At 41.8% G+C, this 14,278-nt stretch overlaps 1 protein-coding gene across 3 annotated transcripts; it reads left to right on the forward strand.

The window, feature by feature from the left end:
- Positions 1-7,491: 7,491 nt before the first annotated feature.
- Positions 7,492-13,771, forward strand: PPP1R15B (protein phosphatase 1 regulatory subunit 15B). 3 transcript variants are annotated; one of them, XM_037067073.1, is made up of 2 exons: positions 7,492-9,428; positions 13,024-13,107. In XM_037067073.1, the coding sequence occupies exons 1-2, from the start codon at positions 8,102-8,104 to the stop codon at positions 13,035-13,037; spliced, it is 1,341 nt and encodes a 446-aa protein (XP_036922968.1). In that variant the 5' UTR covers positions 7,492-8,101; the 3' UTR covers positions 13,038-13,107. The 3 variants fall into 3 exon arrangements, with proteins under 3 accessions (XP_036922968.1, XP_036922966.1, XP_036922965.1); XM_037067071.1 differs by having other exon boundaries at positions 7,493-9,262; positions 13,024-13,771; XM_037067070.1 differs by having other exon boundaries at positions 7,498-10,015; positions 13,024-13,771.
- The last annotated feature ends 507 nt before the right edge of the window (positions 13,772-14,278 follow it).

A 14,278-nucleotide genomic window follows, 5' to 3' on the forward strand; every position in this document is an offset into this window, starting at 1 on the left:
TAGGGAATTAGGAGTTCAATATTTTCTAGGGTAGTGCAGTTCAACCTATGATAAAATGATTTGGCAAAAATGCTCTTGGTGACTTTGATAAGATCTGTTTGAATGAATGGAGGGAATGAAAGCCACACTGGAGTAGCTTAAAGAGAATAGGGAATGAGAAAGTGGAGACCATCAACATGGATAATTTTTTTGTATTTTTAGGTATATTTTATAAATTATGCTATTACAGCTGTTCCATTTTTTTCTCCCTTTGATCCCCCTCGACTCTGTATCCCCCTTCCCACTATCATCCCCCCAATCTCTATTTCATGTCCATGGCCTGTACATGTAAGTTCTTTGGCTTCTCCGTTTTCCACACTATTCTTAACCTCCCCCTGTCTATTTTGTGCTTACCAATTGTACTTCTTATTCCCTGTACCTTTTTTCACCATTTTCCCCTCCTGCTCTGCACTGATAACCTTCCATGTGATTTCCATTTCTGTGATTATTTTCCTGTTCTAGTTGTTTGCTTAGTTTTTTGCTTTGTTTTTTAGGTTCACTGGTTGATAGTTGTGAGTTTGTTGTCATTTTAATGTACACATTTTTTACCTTCTTTTTCTTAGATAAGTCCCTTTAACATTTCATATGCCTTGGTGGTAATGAACTCCTTTAACTTGACCTTACCTGGGAAGCACTTTGTCTGCCCTTCCATTCTAAATGATAGCTTTGCTGGATAGAGCAATCTTGGGTGTAGGTCCTTGCCTTTCATGCCTTTGAATACTTCTTTTCAGTCCCTTCTTGCCTGCAAGGTTTCTTTTGAGAAATCAGCTGATAGCCTTATGGGAACTCCTTTGTAGGTGACTGTTTCCTTTTCTCTTGTTGCTTTCAAGATTCTCTCCTTATTTTTAATCATGTATAATTTAATTATGATGTGTCTTGGCATGTTTCTTCTTGGATCCAACTTTTTGGGGACTCTCTGAGCATCCTGGACTTCTCGGAAGTCTATTCCCTTTGCCAGATTGGGGAAGTTTTCCTTCATTATTTGTTCAAAGAAGTTTTCAATTTCTTGCTCTTCCTCTTCCCCTTCTGGCACCCCTATGATTTGGATGTTGGAACATTTAAAGTTGTCCCAGAGGTTCCTAAGCCTCTCCTTATTTTTTTGAATTCTCGTTTCTTCATTCTGTTCCAGTTGAATGTTTATTTCTTACTTTCATTCCAAATAATTGATTTGAGTCCCAGTTTCCTTCCCTGTACATTTTCCTTTATTTCACTTTGCATAGCCTTCACTTTTTCCTCTATTTTGTGACCATACTCAATAATTTCTGTGAGCATTCTGATTACCAGTGTTTTGAACTCTGCATCTGATAGGTTGTCTATTTCCTTGTCGCTTAGTTCTCTTTCTGAAGTTTTGAACTGTTCTTTCATTTGAACTATAGTTCTTTGTCTTGGTGTTCCTGTCATATTGTAAGGGGCGGAGCCTTCGGTATTAGTCAAGGAGGAGCAACCTGCGTTGCTTCGCTGTGGCGCTATATGTGGGGGAGGAGTCAGAGAGGGAGTAACATCGCTTGCTTGCTTGCTTGCCGAGTTCTCACCCCACTTTCCGTCATTTCCTTTGCTTCCCACAAGCAAATTGTGCCCTTTCAGGTGCTGAGTCCTCTGTGGGTAGGCTTGTGTACGTTCTAGGATCCCATGAGCCTCTCCAACGGACAATCCTGTGAGATGGAGTTTCTCCCACATGGAGTTGTCTCTTCGGCCTCTTCACAGGTTTTTCCAACCAGAGGTTTTGAGGCTTTACTTTCCGGTGCTGGATCCCTGGGTCGCGAGGTTTGTCGCACTTCCCAATGTTCCTCCCAGCTTATCCCCATGTGAATGTGGGACCGGCTGGTTTACCAGCTGCCACCTTGCCCATCCCAGTTGGCCAGCCGCCACCTTGTTGCACATCCTCTCTGCCTCGGCTTCCTATCTCTACCTTTCCTACCAATCTGGATGAATGTTTCTTCTATAACTCCTTGGTTGTTGGACTTCCATACAGTTTGATTTTCTGGCAATTCTCATTGTTTTATGTTTTTTAATTGGTTGTTGTCTTTCCCTTGGTTGTGCAAGGAAACAAAGTGTATCTACCTACACCTCCATCTTGGCCAGAACTCCAACATGGGTAATTCTCGAGATATTTTGCTGTAGTGGTGCAAAAACTTGGAGGGACATGTATCGAGAAAGTTTATTTTTAAGACAGGTGACATTAATCTATGTTAATGTGAGTGCTCTAGTGACTTGAGAGAGAAAATTATATGTTACAGGAAAGAAGTGATAAGGGAAGGCAGAATTCCATGAATAGACATGAAGGGATAGGATTCAGGAAGCTTCTTTGCTTGTAATGGGATTGAAGACAGAGTGTGTGGATCCAGGTGTGGGTAAATTGGTGAATTTGGTGATGGAAAGATGAGGTTATTCAAGTCCAATTGTATTTATTTTCTCAATGAAGTATGTGGGGTGATCATAAGTTGAGAGTGTTTATGAGTATACTGGAAATATGAAAAAAGAAACATGTGAAACAGTCCCAGTGTAGGAGAAGCAAAGCTACTGTGGATATGGATATCTGTAGCAGTGTCTGGCATTGATGAAATTTGTGATCACAAACAGGAAGTGCGTCAGTCAGCATAGTTGAGTGCTTTCCTCCAGCACTGAGTAGCTACAAGGGTATAGGCTCTGGACAACTGCATAGTTGGGTGTAACTAAGGTGGGAATCTTGCCAAAGAAGAATGTTGGAGTAGGAGCAAGGCAAAAGAATGAAGAGTCTTTGCAAAGGGGTAGTTTTAATGCTGGATCATGGAATTTACAGTCAGGAAGGAAGTGAAGGAGGATGAATCACAAATCACAGTGATTGTAATGTTTTGAGATTGTAATGTTTTTGAGATTTCTGGGGTCAATAAGTCACTGAATAAGCAATACCAGGGCAGTGAGTTAGAAAGGAGGTGGTGTCCAGAGTATGGAATGCTTGGAAATAAGATTTTGGAGGTGGTACTAATGCTGAAAAATGAAGTAAAAAACTATACACCTTTTACCTCAGGCCCAGCCCAGATTTTATTTTTAAAATCTTTAAAAATAAACGTAAGTAACTGAAATTGAAATGATCTGCTAAAGTGCCAGTCAATTTGCCAGTCCAAAGACTTCTTGGCTTCACCAGCATGAACACAGACACAGCAACATGTTATCTTTGTGTACAGAGCTGCCCTGCCTCTCTGCCCTCTAGTTGATAGCAGGCTAGAGGAGGCTGACTCACACTTTATTTACATTTCAAGATTGACAAGGCAGTCACATATTTTTATAGCTTTTCGATACTTTCTGATTGCATTTTTCCCTTTTATTTTTTAAATTATATTTTATTGAGTAGGCTATTACAGTTATCCTGAATTTTCCCCTTTGTCCCCCTCCACCCAGCACTCCCTACTCTCTCAGGAAATCCACCCCCCGCCTTTGTTCCTGTCCATGGGTTGTGTGTCCTTTGGTTACTCCATTTCTTATACTGTACTTTACATTCTCTTGCCTATTCTGTAACTACCTATTTATACTTCTTAATCTCCTTTCCTCTTCACCCATTCCCCCACTACCCCCTCCTATCTGGCAAGCATCTGGTAACTAACTTCTCTTCTCTTGCTGCTTTTAAAATTCTCTCTTGCCCTGGCTGGTGTAGCTCAGTGTATTGAATGTGGGTCTGTGAACCAAAGGATCAAGGTTCAATTCCCAGTCAGGGAACATGCCTGGGTTGCAGGCCAGTTCCCAGCAGGCGACGCAGGAGAGGCAACCATGCATTGATATTTCTTTCCCTCTCTCCTTCCCTTACCCTCTAAAGAGAAATAAAAGTAATTTAAAAGAAAGAAATGTTTTTAAAAAATCCTCTCTTTATCTTTAACTCTTGGTGTCTTAATTATGATGTGTCTTGAAGTGGACCTCTTTGCATCTATCATAATTGGGATTCTCTGTGCTTTCTGGACTTGCATGCCTATTTCCCTCACCAAATTAGGGAAGTTTTCTTAAACTATTTTTTTTTTCAGATAGGGTTCCAGTGTCTTGCTCTTTCTCTTCTCCTTCTGGCACCCCTGTGATGTGAATGTTGAAACACTTGAAGTTGCCCCAGAGGCTGCTTATAATATCCTTATTTTTTTGGATTCTTTTTTATTCTTGTTCTGATTGGCTGTTTCCTTATGTTCCAAATCATTGATTTGATTCTCAGCTTCATCCACTCTACGGTTGTTTCCCTGTAAATTGTTCTTAACTTCAATTAGTGTATCCTTCGTTTCTGACTGGATCTGTTTTATGCTGTTGAGGTCCTCACTAAGTTCCTAAGCATTCTTATAATCAATCAGTATTTTGAACTTTGCATCTAATAGATAGCTTATCCTCATTTTGTTTAGTTTTTTTCTGGAGTTTTTTCTTGGGCCATGTTTCTTTGTCTCCTTGTTTTGGCAGCCTCCTTGTGTTTGTTTCTATGTATTAGGTAGGGCTGCTTTGACTCCAGGTCTTGATAGTGTGGCCTAATATAGTAGGTGTCCTGTAGGGTCCAATGGCACAGCCTCCGTTATCACTCAAGCTAGGTACTCGAGGTGAGCCCTTCATGTGGGCTGAGAACACCCTCCTCTTGTAGTTGAGCCTTGGTTGTTTTTGGTAGATCAGTGGGAGGGATTTACTTAGGCCAGTCAGGGGCAAGGATTGGCTGTGACCATTTACCACCAACCTCTGCCCTCTGTGGAGGATAAGCGGTGTAGGGGAAGGGTGCTGGTGCTCTGATGTGGTCTATAGCTGTCCACTGGGTGCACTGGCCTTGGGGTTTCCCTGGTTATGCAGGCCAAGGTCAGTCCCCACCTGTTTTGCCCAGGGCCACCCTGCTTTGAACCTTAAAGGAATCTGAGATAGCTGCTACTTGTGCTTGGCTTGGAGATTCCTAGGTGAAGCCAAGCTGTGAATATAGGCTGACGCTGCCAGTGTCAGGCCTGGGGCTCACTGAGGCCAGCTGTTATGTGTTGTAGAGGATTTAGGAAGTTGTGCAGCTTGAGCCAAGCAAGACCAGCCATTCATATGGAAAAAGCAGTTTGGGTGGACCAGTATGTTTGGTGGGGTAGAGTCTCTAGGGATCTCTAAGGCAGGTCAAACAGTGTTAGCCATTGATTTTTTCCCCTTTAAAAAAATAAAATTATGTATCCAATAATTAGATGTTTTGGAGGAAGGGGAATTCCATTTAAGAAATTTTTATAAAATTTGTTCAGGATCATGTAAATAGTGTTAGCGACAAAGTTGAGAATGGAATGCTAAATGCTTGGTCATAAGGAAGATGCTAGCATGTTAAAGCATTATTAGTCTTCTATTCAACATTTACTGGGCACCTATTATGTGCCAGTCAACATGTTAGGTCAACAGTTCCTAAACTTTTTGATCTTAGGACCTTTTTACATTCTTAGAAATTATGGAGAATCCCAAGATATTTTTATTTATGTAGACTACATCTACTGGTAGCTACTGTTTTAGAACTCAAAATTGAGGAACTGAAAAATATTTATTTAAAAAGAATAAACCCAAAACACATTAACAGAAGTAATATTTTTATTAAAAAAATATTTCTGACCTTGAGAATCCTTTGAAACGGTCTTAAAATTAGATCCTCAAGGGTGCCCAGACTATACTTTGGGAACCACTGTGCTAGGTATTGGAACACAGCCCTTATGGAACTGAGACCAGCAGGAGAGAATAAGCATGCAGTATATAATATAATGAGTTAAATGCTTTAAAAGAGTATAATACAGCCCTGGCTGGTGTAGCTCAGTGGATTGAGTGTGGGCCTGCAAACCAGATGATCCTGGATCAATTCCCAGTCAGGGCACATGCCTAGGTTGCAGGCCAGTTCTCAGCGGGGGACGCACGAGAGGCAACTGTATATTGATATCTCTCTCCCTCTCTCCTTCCCTTCCCCTCCAAAGGTAAAGAAATAAAATCTTAAAAAAATTTTTTTTAAAGAGTATAATACAATTCTGATTGAGGAGGTTAGCAAAGACTTCAAGGAGTCGATATTTGAGTTCAACCATGAAATACAAATAGGTATATAACAGGGGAGGTGAGGTCTTTCTTGGCTGAGAAACAACATGAGTAAGGCATAAAGCAGGTTCAATGTTCCTAGAATACAACATGCATAAAGGGAAGTTACTTGAGAAAAGGCTGGAAGAGTACAGTAGGAGTCTGCATAGTCTTTATGCTGTAGGCAATGGAAAACAATTATTAGCTGATAAATAACAAATATTAACTGACGTTTGTTCCCCTACTGTATTTAGGCTAGGCTCTGTATTAGGAAGTTAGTTCTATCACCAACCCATTGAAGGAGGAATTATTAGCCTCACTTCTCAATCAAAGAAACTGAGGTTTCTGAGTTGTTAATGTATATATTTGGATTTCTTTTTTTTTTCTATTTCTAAACTGACCCCTACTACTAATCCCTACTAATCTTTCTGAAGTTCTTAGGACTGAAAACGAGATATTTTCAATATAATATACTATTATTCAGAAATATGAATAGTATAATGGGTAAAACCATAGAAATTGAGGACCTCTTAGTTTTCTAGAAAGAAGTGGTGGTTCGCTGAGCAGTCCCAATGAAGCAAGAGAAACAGGGCTTCTCCTGGCTTCTAGAAGCTCTTCCTGCTGTCTCTAGTGCCCATTACTGCTACCCTCCTTCTGTAATAGTCACTTGACTTTAAGGGTGTTGATTAAAACGTTTTAGTAGGAATAAGGAAATTAACTAAGACCAAACTCCCAAGAGAATCAAATATAGCAGCTTAAATTATTAGACAAAGTTTTTTTTCAAAGGATAATCGTCTGTGGTTTCTTCTTTGGATGTTGTATCCTATAGTTCTGGAGGCTCAGGATATAAATATAATTTGTAGGCATTGCCTCCTGGGAAGCATTAAAGAGATTAAACAATTCTGGGGACTATTTATCCTCCTCTGTGATTTCAGTTTGCACCATTGAAGAATAGAGACCCACCTGAGAAACAAAAATTCACACTTCCTTGGGGGTGAGGGGTTGGTATATGTGGATTGGACGCTGAAGAGCCTCAAAGCTACATTCCAGGCAAAGATAAAGAGTGATTAAGAAATCCTAAAGTCGAGGGGGCAGGAATACACACATAAGTGATTATTTTTCACTTGTTTTTTTTCACTTCTATTACTATTCACTCCGGATTATTCACGTTTTAACAGTTAGAGGTATATTTACACAGCATTGTCCAATGCTTATTAAACTCACATCTCCGATGATAATCTATTTAGCACTGAACCCCGATATATGAAAGTCTAAGATAAGTGTGTACACTTGGGTGTGTATCGTGCCCTTAAAAGGATTCCGAGAACCTCTGGAGTTATCTGAAACACTCACTTCCGCCTTGGGGGGGGTCTCCTAGACGTCCACCGATAAGCGAGTACGCGTGCGCAAAACGCAGGCCTGGCTGATGCAACCTCCCTCGCGCAAGCCCTGTCTACCGAGAGTAAGGAAGCCGACAGGGACCCTGTCAGAGGCAAGAAGCCACCGCCCGCCCGGAAGAGGACGGAAAGGCCCGCCCACTGGCCTCTGTTAAGGCTGTTCAGTGGTGCTTAGCTGGTGGTGTTGCGGGGGGTGTCCTAGTTCCTCATCCGGTTGCCCGCTGTCCGGCATCGGCGCTGGCCCTGCAGCCATTTTGAACTGGGTTTGTGTCCGCCCCTGTTGCCCGCCCGGCCTTCCAGCTCTTCCTGGGCGCACAGCGAGGGGCTTTTTAACGTTCTGTTTCTGGTGGAAAGTCACGCAGCTGCCGTGAGAAATCTCCTCTGTATGTTGGAGAGGCCTCGAGCGGATTAGGGCGCCTCTTCCCCACCGGGATGGGTGTCGTTGCTGCCGCCACGTTCTCCGCCTGCCTTTCCGGACTGTGTTTTGCTGACCGAAGCCGAAGCCGCTGCCTTCTTTGGCTCTTCTGCTGGCCCGGACACCGACTTGGAGCGCCACTTCCTCCGCAAGGCGAGGCTGGGACCGTGTAGGTCCCTCAGGCTCCTGTAGGAGGTCCAGCTGCCTAGTCTGTGCACCACGCCATAGTCTGCCAAGAACAGGGGCAATGGAGTCGGGAGCGGACCTGTCGCGAGGAAGGCCGGCAACCCGAGCCAGTCCTGTGTTCCGGCTCCTCTTCTTCCTTCGGCCCACGCCGCCGGGCACTGGCAGGTTCCCCACACCTCCTGCTGCAGAGCAACCCCAGGACCCCAAACCAGTTTGCTCTACCCGGCCTGAGGCTAGGACCAGCTACTGGATGCAGCTGCTTTCCCAGCTCATCGCGCCGCTTCCCAGCCTTCTTCAGAAACTGCTGATTTGGAGCCAGCTTTTGGGTGGCATAATTCCGACCAGATGGCTGGATTTCACTGGAGGCTACAGCGCCCTGAGAGCCCTGAGGGCTCAGGAGGAACTGGCCTCCCCCGCGGTACAGAAACCTCTGAGTTCGCTGCCGCTGGACCCCTCAGCCGACTCAGCTGCCAGTCTTCTGGGCTGGGTAGAGGAGAGTTTCCACTGGCAATGCTCATCCTCCGATCCAGAATTGGAACTGAAAGCCCAGGGAAGGGCCTCGGTCTCTGCGGCCCATACCTTTTTCTTGGAGCAGCAGCTGTTAGGAGTGGAGCTGTTGCCGAGTGGCCTTCACACCCAGCTGTTCTCCGACCGGAAACTTAGCCTTTCCTCCTGGCCTCGAAATGTTCAGCATTTAAGCAATTTCAGCGCTGTCTCCTATTTGCTGAACCCCTCTTATCAGGACTGCCATCCTCCGGTAGACCTTAGCTCTCAGAAGGGCATCAGAGGTGGCGAGCTAGTTGATCTCCAGACGGTAAGCCCACAAAGCAGCTGTCTGCCTGAGGACCATTCTCAACCCCAGCCACTGAATGCAGAGATCACTAGCTCCTCCTGGCACGAATGCCCATCTCTTTCTAGAGAAGGCCTGCCAGAAATTCACCACATTCGCATGAAACGGCTCGAATTCCTTCAGCAGGCTAACAAGGGGCAAGCGTTACCCACCCCCGACCAAGATCATGGTTACTACAGCCTGGAAGAGGAACACAACCTTCTCCGGATGGATCCGAAGCCCTGCAGCGGTAGTCCGACATTGTGCATTCCCCCAGCTGGAGCCATTCCAGGAACTGCCCAGGAATCCACAGAAGAAAAAATAGACCTGATTCAAGAGGTTCCTTTTGCTTTGGAAAAACAGGGCCCTTTGGAAAGCTGTCCATCTTGTGAGGTACCTATGGAAGGAGAGCGTGGGGAGGACCAAATAAGTGTAGTTGACTCTTCAGACATAGAAAATGATCTTCCCATTTCTGCCAGACCAGCGTGTGGTAACAAACTGATAGATTACATTTTAGGAGGTGCATCCAGTGACCTCGAAACAAGTTCTGATTCAGGAGGTGAGGACTGGAATGAGGAAGCTGAGGATGATGGTTTTGATAGTGATAGCTCACTCTCAGAATCAGACCTTGAACAAGACTCTGAAGGGCTTCACCTTTGGAACTCTTTCTACAGTGTAGATCCTTATAATCCCCAAAACTTTACAGCAGCGATTCAGACTGCTGCCAGAATTGTCCCTCCAGACCCTTCCGAATCAGAGAAGGATTTGTCTGAGGGGTCTGACCTAGAGAATTCTCTCCAGACTGGACGACTTCCTGAGTCTCCTGACCATAATTCTGGGGAGGAAGATGACTGGGAATCTAGTGCAGATGAAGCAGAAAGTCTCAAACTGTGGAACTCTTTCTGTAATTCGGATGACCCCTACAACCTTTTAAATTTTAAGGCTCCCTTTCAAACATCAGGGAAAAATCTGAAAGGCTTTCAAGACTCAAAGAGGCCATCTGAGCCTGTTGTAGCCATGTCTGAGTGTCACACCTTACTTTCCTGTGAGTTGCAACTGTTAGGGAGCCGAGACAGTGAATTTCCAGACGTGGTACAGGGAGGGGCTTTTTCTGGAGAAAGACACACACGTATCAAGAGGAAAAAGGTTTGTTTCTCCTTTTTTTTTGTATATGTATATTTTTATGTTTGTGTTTTTTAACTTGCCTGATAATTTGTACAGACTGGTTTGATACAGTTAAATATGGTGGCATGGCTTTTCTGGAGGCATATGTTTGAAGAAGACCTCTAAGCTTCTTAAGTGCTTATCCTTGGATTGAGAAATGACCCTCTGTTTCCCCCTCAAGTAGAGTGTTGTCCCTGTCCAAATAGAAATTGCCAGTGTACACATGTTAGCAGGAAAGTGCCATTTTTGTTTGAGTTGGCAACTCTGAGCTCTATGTCTACAAGCTTCAACTTTTCACTCAGTTTTAAGGAACAGAAAAATTAAACCTGTGTATACATGATACAATTTTTCTCTGGAGGTTGGGAAGGTCCTGGTATAGCCACAGGTTCTTAAAATGTTGTTAAATGTGGTGTCGTAGTAAGTGTCTTCATTCCTGTCCATTTGAACCTAGAGGGGTGATGGCACCTGGAAGCAAGTCAGATTTACTTGGTTTTTGCCATGAAAGGAAACAATTTGAGTATTAAAAACTCTGTGACAGGTACATGGTTTCAATTGCTGGTCAAAACAATACAGGAGATACTGCCTCTTTATGAATGATGTACCACAACCCATGGGCATGAACAAAGGTGGGGGAATTTTGGTGGGGGGAGTACAGGGTGGAGGGGAATAAAGAACAAAAGAAAAGAATTCAATACTAGTTATCATTAGCCAGCTACAGTTTAATAATCGTGTAAAACAATGATGATCAACTTATATGGTTTATCTTAAGTAATTGCTTCCAATTTCCAAGCTAATCTTAAAACTTTATTGAGTATTTTCAACACATTTTTAGGTTAACTTTGTTTTGGCAGTCTTTTGAGTTGCTTTTTTGTTTTCTCCATTGTTTATTCAGCTAAAGTTATTAATTGGAGAGAAATCCTCCCCAAACACACAGGATATCTCTTATTAATAGAGGCAAAGTTTCTTTAGTTCTCTGTACCTTTATTTGGACAGAGGAGGGAGTGGATGAATTATTATTGACCTCAGATTCTGCAATATCGGAGTTTCCAGAGGACAGTACCCTCATCTATTGGTTCCAGATGTCTGATTTAATGCTGTGAAACTATTCTTGGAGTAGAAAATACCTTTAAATGTGGTAATCTTATGTCTTACCTGTGGACACAAAATAAGTCATATTAAAAATTAAGTTTTAGTTTACAGTTATCTAAATATCATCATAAAAGAGCTTTCTCTCTATCTTTGTAAGGGACCACTAACACAATGACATACATAATGAATAGCTAAGAAATTATCTGGAAATGGAATGAGCACTTGACATCTGGAGACCTGTGTTCCCTACTCTGAGTGGTCAGGTCCAAGAGATTTGGGATTACAGTCAAACCTGGGGAGTAACCTGACCTCTCATGGCCTTGAGTCACTCATTTATCTGATGGGAATAATAATAATACCATATGAGTTATTGCATAAATCAAATGAGATGAGTAAATAAAACTTATAATCCGTTGCCTTTACCTTTAAATAGTAGTTCTTACTGTTCAGGGACATCAGGCCAGCTGTATGTCTCATTTTAGCTTACTCATTGAGTAAAAATGGGATGAGTCAACTAGGTTATTGACTGAACTAGAAGCAACCTGTGTAAAAAATCATGTCTCAAATATGGTCAAATTATTTGACAGCCTTTGACTACTTGCGATTCTGTAGGTGTTTGGGAATAATTCGTACTGCCAAATTCTTATAATGAAGCTCTCAGATCTGAGGTTAAAATGCGTAACATAGTCATAGTACAGATTGTGGAGCCAGACTCAGGATTTGAATCCTGATTATACTATATAGAAGCTGTGTACTTTGAGGAAGGCATTTAACTTCTCCATTTGTTTCCTTATCTACAATGGAGATGATGATAGTACCCATAGGGCTGATATCAGGATTAAATGAGATAAAAATTATAAAGTGCTTTGAAAAGAGCCTGGGATATGGTGAACACTATGTAAATGTTGTTATTATTTATTTTAGTGACCATGAATAAGTGACAACTAGAATGCAATACCTAGTAAAGGTTTACATACCTACTAATTGTCCTCGGGGGCATTTGTTGGCCTGATGTAAAGGGAATGAAAATGGTAGGCCACAGTGGGATTAGCTGATGTAACTATTGAACATAGTTTAAAAGCAAGTACCTATTTACTCTTGAATTTAATATCTTACAAAGAAACTTCTATGTTAGAAATTAAGTAACAACAGGGACTGTCACTCATTATATGTGATCATGTATAGATAATATTCACTCTCATGAATACATACATGGTTATAGCATATTGAGGAGGAATACAAGGAGGATTTTTAGCTTAACTATCAAGTCTCTTACAGTATTGTAGCCTTGAAGATATGTTAATTTTGCTGTACTTCGTTTGTCAGGTAAATTTCTCTTGTGTATTCTGATTACAAAAGTAATATAAGAATAATATTGCCTTGACTGGTGTGGCTCAATGGGTTGGGCGTTGTCTTGCAAACCAGAAAGATGGAAAGGTTAGGTTCAGTTTCCCAGTAAGGGCACACGCCTGGGTTGTGGACCAGGTACCCAGTTGGGGGCCTGCGAGAGGCAACTGATTGATGTCTCCTAATAAAAGCATTGCCTTCCAGGTGTATATTTCTGAAGTCTTTTGTTTGGAAATATTTGTTATGTTGGAAGAAGAGTATCACAGAATTATATTTCACTAAGGATTTTTAAAAAGTAAGGATTAATAGCACTAAGAAAATCACAGTTCCTCATCTGTATTCATTTTATTGACATCAAAGACCAAAAAGGAGGAGAGTAGATGACAAGATGCCCATTGCTTATTACTCAGATGCCATCTAGTCAATATTCATTCTTTTTTTAACTTCCTTTTATAGTTGAGACCTGATATTCTAAAGAGTTAGTAGCAGAAAGGGTTAATTACCTCAATGATGACTGTAAGATCTTAAAGAGTGACTAGTCTTTGTCTTCATAGGTAACATTCCTTGAAGAAGTTACTGAGTATTATGTAAGTGGTGACGAGGATCGAAAAGGACCATGGGAGGAATTTGCACGGGATGGATGCAGGTTCCAGAAACGAATTCAAGAAACAGAAGACGCTATTGGATATTGCTTGACATTTGAGCACAGAGAAAGAATGTTTCATAGACTCCAGAAAACATGCTTCAAAGGACTCGATGTTTTGCAGCCGTGTTCAGATGGTTTGATAGGCTCTGGCCCTAGCGTACACTAACTCCTACTTTAGAGGTTTCTTTTAAAACAAAAATTGGAAGCTGTCCTTCGACTTTATTTAAGAGGATAGGCATCTTGGATCCAGCAACCTTGTTTAATATTGTTTTGCAACATATCCCACTCAGAAACATCCAGGGTTGAAGCCGAGCCCTGATAATGAAGGATAAGATAGTGTGATTTATAATCCTCCCCTGTTTTGTTTAGTTGAATGTGTTTTTGGATGTCGTTTGTTTATTGAAGTGAAGAGGGAAACTTTTAAGGTGTAATTTTGCACTTTCAAAACTTACTTCCTTGGGAAACAATATAGAGTTCAAAGCCCATTTTCCATTTAAATTATGTGTACCTGTTTAAAAACTTTGGGCTCGTTTTTGGCTCTCTAACATTCTGAGATTAATGAGCTTTTATGTTTTCTCTGTATTTTCTTAGTTCAGTGATTTGGCCCTTCTACCTGAAGGCTCCGAAAATAATCTTATATATGCTACCAATTTAAGATATATCTTTTTTCCTTTTTTAATTATTATTTTATATATATTTTTTTATTTAATTATTTTTCAAGTACAGTTTTCTGTCTATTACTCCCATCCCATCCCACCCCCTGTGCTCCCCCCTCCCTCCATTTCCACCCTTCTCAGTTGTTGTCCATGTATCCTTTATATATGTTTCTCTACATCCCTCCCCTATTTCCCCTGAAATTCCCTCCCCTCTTCCCTCTGGTCACTGTCAACCTGGTCTCTATTTCAGTGTCTTTGGTTATATTTTGCTTGCTTGTTTGTTTTGTTTAGCTTCCTGTTAAAGGTGAGATCATATGGTATTTGTCCTTCAACACCTGGCTTATTTCACTCAGCATAAAAGATATATCTTGTGTCACTTTTATTTTTCTTTGAAGAATAACTTGGGCTGAAAAATATGTGGTGGGTTTTTATTTTTAGATTAAGTTCTACCTAAGATACTTCCAAGGGTTGCCACAAAACTGTGTGTGGTACTCTGTTACTTTGGGA

This window comes from Sturnira hondurensis, unplaced genomic scaffold (assembly GCF_014824575.4).
Source record: "Sturnira hondurensis isolate 20B ecotype Veracruz unplaced genomic scaffold, ASM1482457v3 Scaffold0017082, whole genome shotgun sequence".
In the NCBI taxonomy this organism is placed as follows: domain Eukaryota; kingdom Metazoa; phylum Chordata; class Mammalia; order Chiroptera; family Phyllostomidae; genus Sturnira; species Sturnira hondurensis.